Source organism: Crassostrea angulata, chromosome 2, assembly GCF_025612915.1.
Source record: "Crassostrea angulata isolate pt1a10 chromosome 2, ASM2561291v2, whole genome shotgun sequence".
Classification (NCBI taxonomy): Eukaryota; Metazoa; Mollusca; class Bivalvia; order Ostreida; family Ostreidae; genus Magallana; species Magallana angulata.
The window spans coordinates 38801278-38821263 of NC_069112.1; the positions used below are offsets into that span (position 1 = coordinate 38801278).

Below are 19986 nucleotides of genomic sequence, written 5' to 3' on the forward strand. Positions count from 1 at the left end.
TCACAAAGCGAACCGTACCGTTCAAAAATCGTAACGAACCGAACCGTGCAACTGTTGTAGTAGCACGTTTCAGGGTCTGTACATATATGAATTTTTCGATATTTACAGCTTAAGCGGGTGCAAAAATGCCACCTTGGCAGTGGCATAATTATGCGGCACAGTGTTGTAGGCAAATTTAATAAAAATTTAATATAACGAACTGTAAATCCTTAAGAACGTTTTGAAAAATTTTCAGGGTATGTTTTCTAGTGAGATTTCTTGAGGGGTAAACCCGCGACCCACCTTAATAATGGATAATGGTTTATATTTGATACCATCTATATCATTTTTTATAACACGGTGCGTTCCGGTGAAGATGTGTTGGAAAATTCCAGAATAGATGTATGTGATGTAACGAAAAATATTTGATTTAAAAAAACCAGGCCCAGAGGTTATCAAACTTTTTCCATACTCATACTCCAACACGTACTCAGTACTCCGAGTATGTGATCCACTGAGTACGACTCTAAAAAGCAGAGGTTATAAAAGTTTTGGAGTACGTTCACCGCTGAGTACTATTTGGAGTATGCTCAAAAAGCCGGTGGATGACATTTTACGTCTTTGGAGTAAGACAGAGCACGGTAATTCATGTAATTATTCCTTGTATGTAGGCAAAGTGTACAAGTATTCAGATTAATTATTTATCAACAAAATGAAACACATTATTTACATGTACATATGCCCTTTTTTCATCTGCAAACATTAAGATGTGTCATCATCTATAACTTAATATACGTATAATATAACGTATAAGCAACAAAGAAGATAAATCCAGTGTAATTAGTAAAATCATCAACAAATTGTGTTTATGTCAAATGTTTTTGGAAAAGAGGGTAGGGGCGAAGATATCAACAAATTTAAAAAGAACGAGGTAATTAACGGTCTGTAGCTCTCTCTCTCTCTCTCTCTCTGGTAATTTTTAGCTTTTATCATGCGTGTTATAATTAATTCAAGTGTTATCCTTTTTTTTTTTTTACATAAACAAGCTTTTAATTAATTGTTAATTACACGAATTCTCAAGCAGAATATATACATCGATCATTAAATGTTTTTCCATAATCGTGTATTTAAAAATAAAATTTGTTGTCATTACACCAAATTTTATTTTTAAATAATCATTTGTGGAAAGACACTAATAGAAGACTTAAGACTATGGGATCACCGGGGCCCACCGTCCTTATATTCGAGCGCTTTTAATCAAATATTAAACCTTATAATGCATTTCACTTTACGTACACTTAGACATGTCTATATATGTTCTCGATGTTTTAATTTGAAATAAATGAAAAAGATCATAAGGTAGGTGATGTTCCGTGGTCAAAATTTCTTTGATATTTGGAAAATAAAAATCAAATACTCACAGAAAGTTAGGAATGGATACCGTACCTTCCGGCAGTAAAATCAAAATAAAAGTTGCTGCCTATATTTGACAAAGAACACATCTAGATATTTACAGCTACGTGTAGTATGTATGGTCACATAGGAAGCCAAATATGTACGTCATAACTTAAAAATATTGCCAATACAAAACTTGAAAATTTGAAATCTTATCTTGAAGTTTACATCTAATGCCCATTAACATGCGTTTTAATTGCTGACTGCTGTTTCTTGATTGATCACTTTCTAATTTCAAAGTAAGATTGTAAGATTGCTTTTTGTTAACTTTCAGAATAGGTGTGTATTATTTTAACGGTCCTTGTTAAAAATTACTCTAAATTTCACAGCGTTTTTGACACTACAGAGAAAGGCAATTTTTAAAAGCCAATATTATCCACATGCAGACAATAGCTGTTCTATGAAAAAAAAAAACAATTGAAAAAAAAAAAAAAAAAACAATTGTAAAGAAAAACCACAGAAAGTAGGATTCGAACCCCCTGACTGTATATTAGTCGGTATAAAAATCAAGTTCAATGGGACAATGTAAATTGATGAAGTTTAAAAAAAGATAACTATGTCAGCTCAAAATAAAATAACAATGGAAGAGTCGTTAAAACACTAGTTAGTATAACCAATTACTTAAAGTTGGGTACAATGTATGTGGGTGACTGGTCATATTTGAACAATTCAATTCAATTTATTTCACTCAAACCGTCAACATGACGGTACATGAGGTACACACACACACACACACACACACACACACACATACACACACACACACACACATATATATATATATATATATATATATATATATATATATATATATATATATATATATATACACAAATGTAGGTATAGAGTCAGAAGTACATGTACAGTACAAATTAGAGAGAAAAAATGAGAAAAATGTACAAATGTTCAAGGAGAACAGACTAATTCAAAAATTCCATGCATAAATAAACAGAGTACTTTGAGTTTGTTAAGTTTTAAAGAAGACAATAATTCACAAAATTTAAAAGTGTTTGGTCTTTCACGAAATCTAGGTTCCAAGTATTTTTGCTTAATACATGAAAGAGCTTTGCATTCTAATATAAAGTGCATTTAATCAGCTATTTGATTGTTATTACATAATGTGCAGCATCTTTCATTTAGTGGAACGCCTAACCATCTACCAGTTTCTACAGGAAGTTGGTGATTCGACGTACGAAATTTAACAAGTCTTTTTCGAAGTGTTGATGGTAGAATACTAAAAAAATTTTTATATCCAAAAGTTAATTTTAATGAGTTTTATATACATGACCTTTTGAAGAATTATCAGCCGACCATTTCTGCACAAAGTGGTCTTTTAGCCTTTGCTTGACAGCATTAGTAATCCAATTAACATTTGCAGTACATTGTTTATTCCAAATGTTTGAAAAACCACACTTATTAGAAATAGAATGAATACAATTAATCCATGGGTTCTTAGAAAAGTCATTATTACATTGAATCAATAAGTATTTGTAAAGTATATGAACAATCTTATTTTCTGGCCCGGTGAACAATTTTGCCCAGTTTGAAACCATTGTCGTATATATTTTAACAGATAAAACAAGGACAGCGTAACTAAAATGGGCTTTCTATGTACGTTACACCATTTATCACACGGGTTTTCTTCATATTACACCATTGAAATCAGTCTAGTGTAGAGAAATCCACCAAGTTTTCAAAAAAAAAAAAAAAAGACTCGCAAGTTGTACATTTTCTTGCCAGAAGGAATATGATCTAACTTCGGGTGCGCCCTCATTAAATCCGCCACTGATTTAACGGTTATTCTATAAAATGTTTCCATTTCCAAGGTTTGTGGAATGTAACATAAATGATAAGTGTTGAATACGTAAGTAATAGAAAGTGTTATACTTTTATGCATCCCCCATCCTTTGTAATGTTTAGAACTAACCTACATTCTCACTGTAATCAATGAAGGGACCCAGCAAATGCATCCGATTAAAATTAATTGATAACGATACATGTTCATTGATTTCTTGGTTTAAAATGATGGGGAGCATGTGTCGTATTTGAATAAAAGCAGAATTCTTAAAAAGTAGAGCTATTCAATGAAATTATTTTGTACGTAGATTTACAAGTACACTATATAAGTACATTAATTGATAAAGCAAATTATCTAAAAGTTATTTTGATAATCTTGGTTGAGCTCGCCCTAATTCTTAAATTCACCCTCATTATATCTATAGATATGTCATTGGTGAAATGGTAAAAACTTTCCATTTTAATTCATATACATGTAAGTATGATTGAATTATAGCGTATCATACAGCAACATTACAAAATGAACAATATTATATGTTTGCACTACGTTTTATTAAGATTAAATGTCTTTAGTACGACTTTGAGAAAGCTCCAAAGCCTACTTAGAAAATCGCCGTTTTGTACTCAGCCGGAGTACGAGGATGAGTATGAAAAAGTTTTATAAACTCGATACCTTGAGTGCAAGTACGATTTGGAGCACGGAGTACGATTTGGAGTATGAGGTCGTACTCAAAAAAGTTTTATAACCTCGGGGCCAGGACTCTTTTCATCTAGCATACAGTAAGCATTTATCATTGAATGCTGCACTATATCACAGTGAAGACAGATATTAAATTACACTTTTCGATTTTGTGAAAATTATAAACTAATATAGGGGAGGTGAGATGACTACATGTGCTTTTTCCTTGTTAGTGTAATAAAGCTGTAGTGTCAAACATGTTGTTTGAGTTTTCATTATACGACATTACGTCTTGCATTTTTTTCTATATTTTTTTTTCTCTCAAAGTGCAATGATTTATTTTCTATGGCATCGACATTTTCTGATACAAACCATATATTTTACGCTTGAAAAGTTTACCAATGCAAACAAATTTTAATTACATCATCATTGATTTTTTTTTTTTCACTTTTAATTGGATCATAAACATTTCCTTCTGCTTGCATGCAATAGTTTGTCTAAATGATGTTGTTGCAAATTATAAACAGAATTGAATAACATTTTGCAGTTAGCATTCTGAGTCAATCGAGGGTTTTTTTTCTCTTCATAGTTAATATTGCCTTTCAAAAGCCAGCATTCCAACATTATCCATACATAATAGGCGATCCCAGATTTGACGCCAGTAACGCTGTAGATGGACGTAAATCCGACCTGAGCTTGGACGGTGGTCAATGTGCGGTTTCCGCTAATAGGAAAGAAACCGCCACTTGGTGGGTGAACCTGAACAGAATCCACAGTATAAATCACATCACCATCTACTTCATGACGAGCAATATGAAATGGGGTGCATTATTTTTTAACCATTATCAATTATAATATAATATGTTTGAATATTACACAATTCGCTCGCTATACATTGTCTTATTCTACCAACGATACATATTTTGTTTAAACAAAAATGATATTTATTTTTTAAATTTCAAAATTAAAAAAAAAAAATGCAATTTATTTTGTATGATTCATCATAACTCGGCCACTTTTTATAAAAAAGAAGTATGATTATAAAATAACACTAATATAAAAAAGAGTACCATCCAAATTACAGTCACATGATGACAGGAGTTTCAAAAGATTGCTATTTATTTTACTTATGCTCGAGAGGTCATAATGTAATTGATTTGTCCAATGATGTGATTTTTGCAGAGTCGAATCAAGTGAGGCAGTTTCCCGATGTGTTTAAATTGAAAAACGCGACGTTATGTTTTTATTAATTTTTATTACTTGAAACTCCTCATATTTTTGGTTATATATTTTGAATCTTTCTTAACTATGATGCCCATAAATTGACCTTGGGTCTCAAACAATATTTATTATCGAAGGTTGTTGAAGAGAAAAAAATTGTCTTAATATTGACTGATTTTGACTATTTTGAAGAGAAAAAAATTGTCTTAATATTGACTGATTTGTATAATTGGTACTGTGTATTTTGTTTTTGTATGTTTAACGAATGTTATGCCTTCTAATATATTTTTTAGTTGGTCGAAAACTTTTGGATGAGGTTCTACATTTATGTAATTCATTTGTAATCAAGGGCGATCTATTGATTAGTCGCAGAATAATATAGTGTCAAGGTGCAGCAATTTCAAGGTAACCAATGGGGTTAAGTAAGCGGAGCTACTAAATATTTACAAATATCACATATGCGATAACTGATATGTCACCACTGTATGCAATATATCCGTCAAGAAACATTAAAGCAAAAACACCGCACCATTGAACAGATATATTGATAACTAAGGACCAATGATATGAACACTTTGCAATGAATTTACATCTTTGAACACTATGTCATTATCATTTATAAATGTTCAGTCTCGTAAGTAAGTTTCTTTACTAATTTAATTACTGCCCCTGACACCTTTAGCGTATAGGTCAGTAACGAGGGTTCTCCATCCTTGTCTGTCACTTGCTAGCTTTTGGAGTGTGCCCCAGATTCTCCTTCTCTCTTCCTTTTTCCCTCTGGTGTCCAGAAGAGAGCTGTCTTTATAATGCTGTTTGAGTCCCATCTAAGTACATGGCCAAGCCAGTTCCACCGTCTTCTGAAGATGATTGTGGCCATGTCCGTTTGCTGACACCTGTCGAGAAGGTCTTGATTTGAGATGGTATAGGGTCAAAAGAGTCTTAAGATCCTTCTAAGGGACTTCATATGGAAAGTTGACAGTTTGCTTAGATCACTCTCTGTCATTCTCCAGCATTCTAATCCGTACAAACGGATAGGTAGAATGCAGCTTTTGTATAGTTTTAGCTTTGTTCTAATGGTGAACTGACTGGATCTCCAAACAGTTTGTAGGTTGTTAAATGCTGCTCTTGCCTTGGATAGCCTCTGTTTTATATCAGTCTCTGCTCCACCATCTGTTGGTACTTTGCTACCAAAGTACGTAAAGGTGTTAGTACGATGGAGGATGTGATCTTCCACTTTGACAGCTGTTGGGTTGTTAACATTTAGGGTCATAACCTCTGATTGTTTGGTGCTTATCTTTAGCCAAATGCTTCCTGCATACTTGTGGAGTCTGTTGGCCTTTATTGAATGAGCTGGTGGGAGTGGGAGAATAAAACTATGTCATCGGGCAAAGTCCATGTCTTTTAGAGTCGTGAATGTGCCCCATCTGATGCCTCTCGGAATGTAAGATGTTGTATTTTTCATGATCCAGTCATTGGCTATGATAAAGAATGTTGATGACATTACACAGCCTTGACGGACTCCTGTTCTAACATCAAACTCGATGCTGGAGTTCCCAACTCTGCATTTGGAGTTGAAATAAAAACTCTTGATAATACCTATCAGATGTTGTGGGATACCATATGCCCGCACAATTTTCCAGAGACTGTCGAAGGCTTTTTCAAAATCAATAATATTAATATATAATTGTCGTTGCCATTCTGTAAACTGTTATTTGATGTTTTTTAGTGTAAATATTTGATCAATACATCCTAGCCTTGGTCTAAATCCTGCTTGTTCTTTACGCAATTTGATATCTACAGCTATGGATATTCTTCTGATGATGATTTTGGCCATGATCTTACTAGGGATGGAAAGAAGTGTTATTCCTCGCCAATTGTTGCATTCATTCAGGTTGCCTTTCTTTGGTTTTTTAATGATGACTCCAGGGTTCCATTCACCTGGTATGGGTTTGTTTTCCCAGATGTCATGAAAAATTGACTGTAAAATTGTGGCTGTAAGTAAAGGATCGATGTCTCTTTTTAAGTCTTAGTGAGTTAGCCTCATTTACCTTTTTTTGGCATCTCTTAGTAAGCCATGTTCTAGGTGTTATCCTGTCTTCACTCCTTTATTTTTGCCTATATCCAATACATTTTTCACTAGTCTCTATGAAGATGTTGCTAATTTCTCCCCACTTTTTGTCGATTGATGTTTCTTGCATGTTGTTCTCTGGCTCCAAGTTTCGAAGTATATCAAACTTATTTTTGAGCATAATGTTGAAATCATTTCGTATCGTGATGTCTTTAAGTTTGTCCACATCAAATTTCTTTAAATAGCAATAATTGTTTATCAATTCCACGTGTCACTTGGTTGGTTATCTACCTTAGAAATATGTTTTCGACAAATGCATGTCTGGCCTTCCTAGTCTTACTCGTAACATCATTGCCTTTCGAAATTTTGCAGCACTATGATAATAAAAATTCCGTTTTTATCTGTTGAGCAATTTACTTTTTTTTGGAATTCAATGATTCAGTGATCGTTCTTATGAATAAGATAAAATGTATATATGGCGTATTTTTCCTGATTAAATGTTTGAAGTTTCTTTTTTTAATATCATCACTTGTGTTGAGATGTAACTGTTAGGCATAATACTGATCCGTATTTGAATAACATTTCTTTGCAAAGATATCGATACCTGATTCCATTATTTTCGACTCGTAAAACTAGATTATTCTAATAAATCCCTTTTAATTGGCGACATGGTGATATATATGTCAGATTGAGAGACTATTTGTACATTTGTACAGCCAGTATTTGTTTGCTCATATATGCTACATAGATATTTTTTTTCAATGTACATTTCATCAATATGTATACTTCCTATATGTATTGTTTTCATTTATAGTGTTTGTTCCTAATAATACTAACTTAATGTTTAATAATGTAACTTTAAAAACAATAATCGTCCCAATCTTTGAATAAATTTAAAATGTGAAGTAAATGTATTTAAATTATAGACTAATAAAACAAAGAATAATAACATAACAATTAAAAACAGAATACAAAACAAATTACAACAATGTAGTTTCTCATCTCCCTACGTATGATTATTTCTTCATATGTTTACTTACTAAGACAACTAGTCATACCTCGGTATTAGGTGTATTTTAGATGTAGAAATCGTAATAAATGACTCTACATGTTTTTGTTTCTTCTCACACAGGTCCGTTGAGTTATTTCCCATCATTATTTCTGGGATTCTCGTTGTATGTCTCCAATACGACTGATAATTATGAATTTCATGGAAAGCTATGTTTTAAGGACAAGAATTTTACAACAAGCACCGTACCTGCTGTCTTTAACATATCCTGTCCTTCACATGGACAATACGTCATATATTACAACGAAAGATTAGAAAGCGTTTCCTACCCGCGCGATTACTCTTCGTATGCTTGTAACAGACTGTGCGAGGTGGAGGTGTATGGTGATTGTTTTATATCATGTTTACATTGTAGTTCTTTTAAGATACCTAATAAATTATTAAATACGTAAATCTGCCATTTTTTGAAAAAAATGATAAAAGGCCAACAGTGTGAAACTAGATATACTTCAATTTATCTTCATATGACTGTTTAGTGGTAGGTAGACAATATATCATTGTTAACTTTGATTTAAGGTTGCAATAAAGAAGGATTTTACGGTTATAATTGTGCCATTCCCTGTCCTGACGTCAACTGTCAATATTGTCACTTAAAAACGGGCACATGTGAGGGATGTAAACCTGGATACCAGGGTGAAAGGTGTAAATCAGGTATATAGTCCACATTTTCTCATTTCATAATCACTTGAAATAATTGTAGTTATGATTAAAATACACGTTAATGTTAAAAATTACATTTATATACAGATCATGAAATAAATCAAAACACCAAAAAGCAATAGTATTATGAGTTATAGAAAATGAAGGTTTGAAAACTGTTTTTAATGTAAAACATTGTTTTATTTACCAAATACAATTTCTTCATAAACTAACAATATTCCGGTAATCACTTTATGAAGGTCACTTTTCTTTGTTACATCGGCTCTTATTATCTAAACAAATTTTCACAACAAAAGTAAAACAAGGATTGGTAATGTTTTCTGCGTAAACATTCTTTTTGTGATCTAAAGAAGACAATTCAAGCTATATATGTATAATTATTATTATTATCATCATTAATATGTTTTACGGTGCGACCGTTGGGGCGAGCGCAGCATGTGATCAAACAATGAATTATACAATTGAATGATAAATCAATAAAAATAAAAGTAACTAAATTTGAATGCAAAATAAAATATAAACATGCCTATTTTTTCTAGTAAATTTTGATTATTCATAATTATTTATTTATTATATTATTTATAAGATTGTTTATTTATTTAAATAGAATTTATCTCAGATACAATATTGTTGAATAATAAAGATTTTAACATAATGTTTATTGCAGTTTATTTCCTCTTTTCTTGCAGCAAACATTTTTCTTAAACTTAGTACATATAAAAAATTGACTTATCATAGAGTCCCCCCGTTTAAAAAAAAATATAATTTACGTATAAAAAAAAAATTGCTAATCATATAAGAGAAACAGTTTTTGACCCCCCCCCCCCCCGGGAGGATGTAATAAATGTGAAAATAAAGATACCATTGGGCAGTTAAAGATCTAAATGCATACTACGCACTCACCATTCCTCACCCGGCCCGGATTAGAATTTCCCTGATTTTGAGAATTTCATTTTCATTTTGCTTGTAAATATTTTTGAATGGTGCTGCCGCGCCCCTTTTAAAAAAAGTTCCTGGAAATTACTGTAAATATATAGTGAAAAAAATAAATGTTAGCATTCATCCAAATGAGAGCAAGTTACAACTGTTTAATTTCCTATTTAAAAAAAAAGATGTTCCCATTCGTTAGCTTTGCAAGATTTTGAGAAGATTTTGGTATTTATATTTCAGCAGATTTACAATAACTACTTAGAGTAATTTCCCCTTAATGTGACGTCAAATTTCACGTCGGTCAAGTGTCGTCTGTCTCTTTGAAAAAAAAACCCTGAAAAAAAACTAAGTGAAATATACTGTTTTGTTTACTTAAAAAGCATGATATTCTTGAAATTACACAATTTATCTGTTTCTCAAAAGTTTTACTTTGATTCTCGCGAGAAGGAATCAAGTCTAGTGAGATCGTCCGACATTGATAAATTGCATTGTGGGTCGAAATTTACTGACGCCGAAAAACTATGTGGGATCAATGTGCAAGAAATCCATTGTGACGTCACTCGAAGGAACGACAACTCTGTTAGTCTTATGTAATGGAATTATTTTATTTACAATGCATGATGTACATAGTCTTTTATCTTGTTCTCGTGAGAGTGTGAAATGGGAAACCATATTTATAGGGAATTACTGGGACGATTAAAACAAGGCATTACTGGTCCGATTTACTGACGCCAAAAAAATCCGGTGAATGAATGTGCAACTAGTCCGAATTTTCTATTCACACACGCCTTGCCGGTAGAGCTCTCTTCGCGCCGGGGCTGCGCGCCGGGGAGCTGCGCTCGCTATTACCATTATTATTATGTTGCTAATGCACAAGTTCAGATGTCGAATTTGAGATACTTATAAAAAGGATATAGGCTAGACAGGTAGAGAAATGGATTGCATGTGAGTTATAGTCAAAAAGTGTCCCACAGAGCATATTAAGTAGTCATGCGGAAGAAAAACATGTCTCTAAGAATTCAATTTACTTAGTAAATATTTTTCGGCAATCAGTTTGCCCGCACGGATTCTTTGGACAAGGATGTGCTAACAACTGTAAGAACACGTGCAATGGTTGTAACAGTGTAAATGGTCAATGCGATTTCGGATGTCTTCCAGGTTTGAATGGAGAATGGTGTCGAGAACGTATGATTTACAAGTCATTTGTTATATTTCTTATATTTCTAATATTATGATCTTAAAAACCTTCGTGACATTTGAGTGGCAATATAACAGTTATTACAAACATGTAGCTACATGTAATTATACAGGAATGTAAGTTTTACCCACACTATTACATATGATGTTATATTATTGTTTTCGTATTTGCATACATTGTGAACTAATTTTTTTTCTTCGATGTTTATGTATTTGTTTGGTTTCAATAGCATGTAAGACAGGATCATATGGTGTTAATTGCAATGGAACTTGTGGACATTGTCGCAACTCATACGAATGTTTTCACATAGATGGATTATGTATGAATGGATGTGAAGTTGGCTATAGTGGGTCAATGTGTAAATCAGGTATGTATCTTGATATTGGATGGATGAATAGAAATATAAATACTAGATAAATACATAGATAAATAAATACATACATGTAAAACGTTAAAACGTTAAAACGATAGATGCATTTTGTGATTTGCAGTTTGCCCAAAGGGATCATATGGACAAGACTGTGCTCACCAATGCCAAAATACATGCACTGGTTGTAACAAAGTTAATGGTTTGTGTGATTCTGGGTGCAATCCAGGCTGGAAAGGGGATTATTGCCGCGACAGTATGTTAATTTAAAAAAATGCAAATTCAATGATTTTGATTTAAATTTACATGGGACATTGATCATATAACAAAAGTGATATCATCTTGTTATGACATTGTTCTATCCAATACAATGTACACAAATTTATTTTTAATGACCGATTTCTGACACTTGAATATATTAGTTTAAGGTATTCTAAAACGAATACAAAATTCCAAACATTTAAGTACATTTAAACAAAACGCTTAGAAGATTTCGATTGATTGTCATTCATGCCGTAATCATAAATAGTATATCTTGTATCAATAGCATGTGACAAAGGAACATATGGATTTGACTGCAATAAAACCTGTGGACATTGCCGTGATGTAAACCAGTGTATGCATTCAGACGGATTATGTTTGACTGGTTGTGAAATCGGTTATCAAGGAACGTTATGTCAAACACGTATGTCGAATGCAAATAACTATAATAAATGTTGGTATTTGGATTTTGATATTTTAAGCAATATATGATGTTATTACTATGATTAGTTATAAATACTGGTAACAAATGTCAATACAGCAGAAAGTTTCAATTTCAGAGCTAAAAAGATCAAATTAAATACGCCTTTACTTAGAGAGATTAACACTGACTTACCCTTTTCGTGTACGTTTTAATCATTTTGTTTGTAGATTTCAATGATATTTATCTTAAGAAGCACTTTATACAACCCTAATCAGAAATAAGATAATTTAATTCCGGTTTTTTTATCAAATGTTCTTAAATGATCTGTCTGATATTCAAAGCAAAATGGAAATAATTTAATAACATGTTTTCGTGTAAGAAAACATTGAAACATTGGGCAATATTAATCATAAACACGTGTTCATTATTGAATGAATGATATATAGAATGATTGACATGTATAAGTCGATTCCTAAATTTAAATTTGTTTTCTCATTTATTCGGTTATTATAGATGAAGTATTTATTGGATTTGTAAAAGTAAACTAGCTTATTTATAGATACATTTGAAAGATAGTATCTAGCGTTGGAAATAAGATGAAGAGAAATACATGTAGGAAATTTGAGTGAAAAGACACACATTCATGTTTACATACTTTATCCATGAACTCATGTATTTTTTTCTATTCTAAATCAGATGCACAAATACAGATCCCAATTTTCGGAGACAAAAACGTCTTTTAATTATTTCTTTTATTATTTTATTATTATTATTATTTATTTTTGATTATAACTTTTACCCAAAAACTTACTTATTAGCTTATCAGACTATTCTATAGAAAAGAATGGGTATTCACATGTCTTTTTAAATGCTTTTAAGGATTTTAAAGCACATTTTATAGAATTTTGTATTTGCTGCAACCATTTCTAAATCTTGAAAAGCCCACACAATGTTTTGAAATTTCTAATTTTTAATATATTGATATTTGGTGAAAGCAGACGGCATTCTTATGCACAAGTCTTTTGACGAGCCAAATTGACAGCCCCCCTCCCCTAACCCCAATTAAATGTTCATTTGTTTTATATTAAAAGCTTGTGAGCAGGGATCATATGGAGTAGATTGCAAGGGAATATGTGGACAATGACGTGACATAAACCAGTGTTTTCACATTAATGGAACATGCTTAACTGGGTGTGATGTTGGATATCAAGGAAAATATTGTAAAACTCGTGAGTACATTTCTCGTTTAAAAATTTGCCAAAAAGTTTTTTTTTTGTTTTTTTTTTTTTTAAATATCAATTTAAATAACCAGCAATGAGTTCTTGAAGGTAACACTTTACAAGAATGCTGATTTGTTTAAGATATTTCGTTTGCATCAATGTTACTGTTGGTCATATGAACATTGAAAATAAAGAAGCAAGTTTTAATCATCTACTACTCTAAAATTGACATGTTAACTTTTTTGTTTACACATAATTTTTGCGGATAGTCTGCTGTTCTGAATTTGCTCTTTAAGACTTAGCTGACCATATTCAATTACAGCAAGTGCTTAACTTATGGAATTTAGTAGTATTTAACGTTCTTTGTCATCTAAATTTTTGCAGCTTGTGACGAATCTTTCTTCGGAATCAATTGCACACAAAAGTGTGATGAAAACTGTCACAACCAAGCTTGTCATCACGAGACTGGGGAATGTTTAAGCCTTGCTATGGTTCTTTTTAATATTTTAATATTATCTTTTTCATTTTAAATTCACTGTTTAATACAAAGAGGCGGCATTATAATGTAATGCATATTTTTTTGTGCTCCTTTAATCTTATGATGCGCCCATTCAATTTTTTGGTTGGTGTAATTTTTCGCTTGAATTTGGTTTATTTATTGTTTTTCAATGAAAAAAAAAAACATAGATTACAGTATGCCAATGTCGAATTCTTCTTCAGAATTTGCCTTTTGTTGGTGGAAGTATTGCTGTCATTGTTATTACCTTTCTTGTTGGTATTATTTTATACAGGTGACAAAATTTATTTCTAGCTGTTATACATTTAAAAAACTTGAATATTATAATTGCAAAACAAACTTTATGCAGTATCATTTATGTGCATACTTTGTACAAAATAGGTAAATTAATTACAGATCTCGTAATGGAACTTGCAAACAGGAAAATACCAGGTCTATGGGGGATGAAATGGCAGTTACTTCAAACATATACAGTGCGTTCTGTTGATTTCGTTTAGAACAAATGATTAATTCTTATTATTGATCATGACTTCAAAGTAATGAATCAAATATAATTTTGTAGATTGTCAATGACTTTGCCAATGAGATTACCTGATATCTGTCAAAATATAGAAGACAATGAAATCAAAATACCATCTAGGTCAGAAAATCCATGTAGAATACCACAAAAGGAACACAACAGTGAAGAATTCAACGATGACAATGTTGATGAAAAGACTAGATACGATCTCGTTACGAGTAAAGCGTAGGTCTTCCGTGCGATTTTTTTTAAATGATACCATGAAATATCTACAATTTCAGAATTACCCCCCCCCCCCCACCACACACACACTTTCAGATTATGAATAAAAATACCTAATTACGTCATCAATTGTTGTGACAATGATTTGTTCAAACAAATTTTGTTACGATCAGCAACTTTGATTCTATAATGCATTACAAAATCTTTATCGTTTTCAAGTTATTTGTAATAGACTTTACGAGTCTCTTCGCCCTTAAATAAAGGAGCCAGCCCCTTTTTTCTTAATTTCATACAAAAGGTCTCACGAATACTAACATTTTTGTTCTTACACCAATCTAAATTATCGTTCATTTTTGAGTTACAAATGATTGAATCTTTTAAGGGCCAGCCCTGTAGATCCTTAATGGGGACACACTCTCTTCTTACAATGCTTACCAAACTATGTCTCCTTCTCTAGATATATTGCGTCAATGTGTAATGACTTTGGTCCCTAAAATCCCTAATTACGTCATAAATGGGTGTGGTAATGAGTTTTTAAAATATATTGTTACGACAAACAACTTTGCTTCTGCAATGCATTACACGATTTTTATCGTCTTCAGGTTATTTGAAATAGACTTTACGAGTCTATTGGCCCCTCATTAAAGGGGCCAGTCCCTTTTCCTTGGTTTCATCCGAACGATCTCGCGAATACTAACATTTTTTGTTCTTACACCTATCTAAAATCGTTGTTCATTTTTAAAATACAAATGATTGAATATTTTAGGGGCCAGCACTCTAGATCCTTAATGGGGACAGACAATGGTGTTTCGGTTAATGGAATCGATTAGAATTATCAATGCAGACATTTTCTCTTCTTCAATGCTTAACAAAATATGTCTCCTACTCTAGATATATTGCGTCAATTGTTAATGACTTTGGCCCCTAAAATCCCAAGTTACGTCATAAATGTGTGTGGCAATGAGTTTTTTTTTTCAACATATATTGTTACGATCAACAACTTTGCTACTATAATGCATTACAAAATCTTGATCGTTTTTAAGTTATTTGTAATAAACTTTCCGAGGATTTTGGCCACTAATTTAGGAGGCCAGCCCCTTTTTCTTGATTTGGTTGAAAAAAAAAAACTTATAACATCCTTTAAATTTTGTTATATATATTTTTTAAGTTATTTGTAATAAACTTTCCGAGGATTTTGGTCCTAATTTAAGAGGCCAGCACCTTTTTCTTGATTTGTTTGGAAAAAAAAAACTTATAATATCCTACAAATTTTGTTATATATATATTTTAAGTTATTTGTAATAAACTTTCCGAGGATTTTGGCCCTAATTTAAGAGGCCAGCCCCTTTTTCTTGATTTGTTTGAAAAAAAAACTTATAATATCCTACAAATTTTGTTATATATATTTTTACACAATTGTTATAAATAGTAGGTTTGTATAATAGAATATTCTGGACTATTCTAAAGTGGTCAGTTATTCTTTTTAGAACATTCTTGAGTGTCCAGGTAATTCATGTAACTTCTTGTACACATAATTTCTAGAATTTGCAAGTTTTATATTTTAGTATAAATGACCTGTAAACAGTGTTCATGAGATAGACTCTCATTTGCACTCTCGTTCGAAGACATTAAACAGAGAACAGTTATCTAATTACTGGGACATTGTGATTTGATCCATTCGGCAGATTGTAAGGGACACTCTTTAGTTAGGATTCTTATAGTGTAAGTTGTATTTTTGTATTTATATATATATATATTACTGTAAATAAATTATTAAGTTTAAAGTTAAATCTTTGTGATTGATCTTTGCTGGAAATCAGGGTTATTCTAACCCATAACAGAATTGGGGGCTCGTCCGGGATACAAATTCCGTTAATTTACAGATTGAGTTTAATTTTGTTGTTTTTTTTAAATTAATTAATTAATTATCTAGCAGAAATCAACATGGCATTTTCGGTCACATACTTTCTTGCCTCGCCAGAGGTACAGGTTTTTGAAACTTTAAAAAAGGATGACTTGATCGCATCTTCAATGAAGAAGCAAGAAATTAAAATTAAAGTTGCAAACAAATTAGTAGAAGAAAACATTTTTGAGACACAAGAAATTATTAAATTAGAATTAGAACCTTACAAAATGTCAGAAATGCAGTATGAAGTAAAGTTAAAAATCCAATTAGTACAAGAAAAATTTGAAAAAGAAGACCGAGAGCGTGAAAGAAAATTTGAATTAGAAAAATTAGACAAACAAGAACGAGAAAAAGAGCGTGAACTGAACTTTGAGTTAGAGGAATTAAAATTACAGTATACAACCGAACAATCCTCTATTATGGCTGAATTTGATGCAGCTAAAAATAGTAGACTAGTTCCAAAATTTCAGGAAAAATCTGTAGACAGATATTTCCCTTTATTGAAAAAGTAGCAGAAAATCTTAAATGGCCACAGAAAGTTTGGTCAACTATGCTACAAAGTGTACTTATTGGCAAAGCAGTTGAGGTATACTCTGCTCTAGGGGTAGATGAGAGTTCGGACTATGAACACGTTAAGTCAGCTGTCTTAGAGGCATATGAATTAGTACCTGAAGAGTATAGACAGAAGTTTAGAAAGTATAAACAGTTTGATAATCAAACATTTGTTGAATTCTCACGAGAGAAAGAAGATGTGTTTGATCAGTGGTTTAGGTCTAAGAAACTTGATAAAAAAAAATTAATTTACGTCAAGTAATTCTGTTAGAAGAGTTTAAGGATTGTGTTCCTCCAGATTTAAAAACACATTTAGAAGATAAGAATGTAAAAACTCTTGAGGAGGCAGCAGTTATATCGGATACTTTCCCTCTTTCTCATAAAAAGATTTTTTTAACAATATCTCAAAATAATGATTATTCTAAAAGTTCAGACCCTTATAACAAGAGTGTTCTAGAGTCTCAGTCTTCCACAAGTTCCCAGTCTTCACCACAAGATGGTTCTAGGCCCTGTCCAGGACGTTTTGAAGGTTCTTCTGGAATAGGATCGCTTCCTACTTGCAGTTATTGCAAAAGAAAAGGTCATCTTATCAGTGAATGTCTTAAACTCAAAAGAAAAAAAAGACCTTGACAAACATCAACCACTTGCCTGTGCTGCAGTTAGAGGTGATCAAGTAGCCTTAGTTTCATTTTGTTCTGATACTCCTGAACTTCAGGGTTCAAAGTCCAGTTCTACTGATTCTATGAATGATTATAAGCCCTTTTTATTCCAGGGATTTGTTTGACTTGATGACTCCAGCAAAACTCACCCTGTTCAGACTTTATTGTTAGATGGTGTACTGCCTTTGTCTGAGCGGACCTTTACTGGTAGGTCAGTTTTAATACAGGATGTGGAGCTCGGCGTCATTAATGTTCCCCTGCATAGAATTTGTTTGAAGTCAGATTTAATTACTGGACCTGTTACTGTAGGTGTTTAACCTACTCTTCCTGTTCCAGGCGTTTCTTTATTGCTAGGTAACGATTTCCCCGGTTGAAAGGTTATACCCGATCCTATAGTCTGTGAGAGAGTTTCGTCCAATGTCACATCAGATGATGAAGATGATGATTTATATACAGCCTGTGCTGTTACTAGAGCAATGGCCAGAAGACGAGAAATGGAGGCTGACCAATCTACAGGTGCAGTTAACGGAAGATTCCTCAACTGATATTGATTTAAATGACACTTTCTTTTCCAATATAGATGATTATAAAATAAGCACTGAACCACAAACTATTAGAAAAATGGTCAAGAATATGCCATTACCTAGATTTATCGGCAATGATGATAAGTTAAATCTACCATCAAAACAAGAAAATGACATCCTCAGCCGAGAGCTATTACTTGCTGAACAACATACAGACCCTGATATCATTCAATTAAGTAAAAGAGCCCTTCCACCAGAGGAGGTCAAGAAAGTCGGAGAAGTCTTTTACCTGAAGGATGGCATACTTATGCGAAAATGGCAACCACCTGAGGCTTCCCCTGATGAGTATGGCGTGTTGTTTACCAGATAGTAGTCCCAGCTGTGTATCGTAGGGACATCGTGGCTATGGCTCATGAAACTCCTATGGCAGGTCATTTAGTTGTCAACAAGATATCTGATATCAAGATATCAAGATATGGATCCTTTATCACAGGCTAAAAAGGTTATCATTTTTGTCATCTAAATGATTCATGAGACTGAACTTGAAAACAGTTTTTATTACTTTTTTTTTCTTTTGAATTCTGTATCTGTTTTGATATAAAAGTTTTGCAATATTAACTCACGTGTTTTACAGAGTGCTCCTTGATACCCAACATCACATCCAGTTAAACACACTCCATTAGTATGTAAACACTTGTTAACGTCAAGGCAGTTTCCACATTATTGTCAACAATCAGGATAATAAAAACCTGCGCTGCAAGCCGTTTTAAAGTTTAATTCAGCTTCATATTTTTTGTATAATTTTGATAATAATGACATGAGAGAAATCAGAATAAAATCATTGCTTTAGGCAGTTTCCTTGATTATGCAAATCTAGTTTTAAGAGATATATTTATGAAATAGATAACAAAATAAATCATTTACACACGCGTTTTACACAATTCTCCCAAGTATCCAGCATCGCATGCAGTTAAGCAAGAACCATTCGCATTTGAACACATACGGCAGTTACCACATGTGCCTCTGCATTCCAGTCCAAACGAACCTAACGTACATGCTGTTGAAAAATCGACATATAGTAATATTCTCATAAAATTTGAAGAAAAAAAACATATAGGTATATAACTTATTTATATCATATACCGGACGTACAGATATCAAACTGCCATGGTATTTTGTACAAAGCAGCAGTTCATATATGCCGACAAGTGTACATGACTAAGGGCAGTGAACTCAGCTCAATATTTAGTAGAACTGAGTAAAGGTTCAACGTATAGAAAATACTGAACACATTTTTAAACATCTTTCTTGTAAGAACTACAATCTGAAATTTATAATATCAATGCATAAATTTCATAAATATACACATTATATTTTTTCCCCCAAAAATAGATTATTGTAAGTGGTTGAGAGTTAATGGGGGAGTTCAACATAGATATAAATTGGTCTAATAGTTACAATGGATAAACATCTTAGCTTTAAATGGGAGTGTGTGTTTTTGTTCGATTTATGTCTCTTTATATTAAGACAAAAACAAAACCTAAATAAAGCTGTATCACTAAATGGTACATGAATGACCCTTACATCAACTTACAACGTGTGACACTACAAAGTAATTACTGATAACATTTGATCCGTTGATCTATTAAACATTGATACATATTCATATACCTGATTCTATGAAAGATTTTACACAAATTCCCCTGATAACCAGCGACGCATCCAGTTAAACATGTTCCGTTAGTTTATGAGAACTTG

The 19986-nt window shown here is 32.4% G+C and overlaps 1 protein-coding gene and 1 pseudogene across 1 annotated transcript in view; one reads left to right on the plus strand and one right to left on the minus strand.

The window, feature by feature from the left end:
• The first annotated feature begins 565 nt into the window (after nucleotides 1–565).
• LOC128174308 (multiple epidermal growth factor-like domains protein 10) lies at nucleotides 566–14123 on the plus strand (annotated as a pseudogene).
• Nucleotides 14124–18859: 4736 nt separating this feature from the next.
• Nucleotides 18860–19986, minus strand: part of LOC128170809 (multiple epidermal growth factor-like domains protein 10) — a 186353-nt gene continuing 185226 nt past the window's right edge. Inside the window, exon 6 of the mRNA XM_052836572.1 lies at nucleotides 18860–19285. Coding sequence (XP_052692532.1) covers nucleotides 19149–19285 — 137 coding nt within the window. The 3' untranslated portion in view covers nucleotides 18860–19148. The remainder of the gene's footprint in view (nucleotides 19286–19986) is intronic.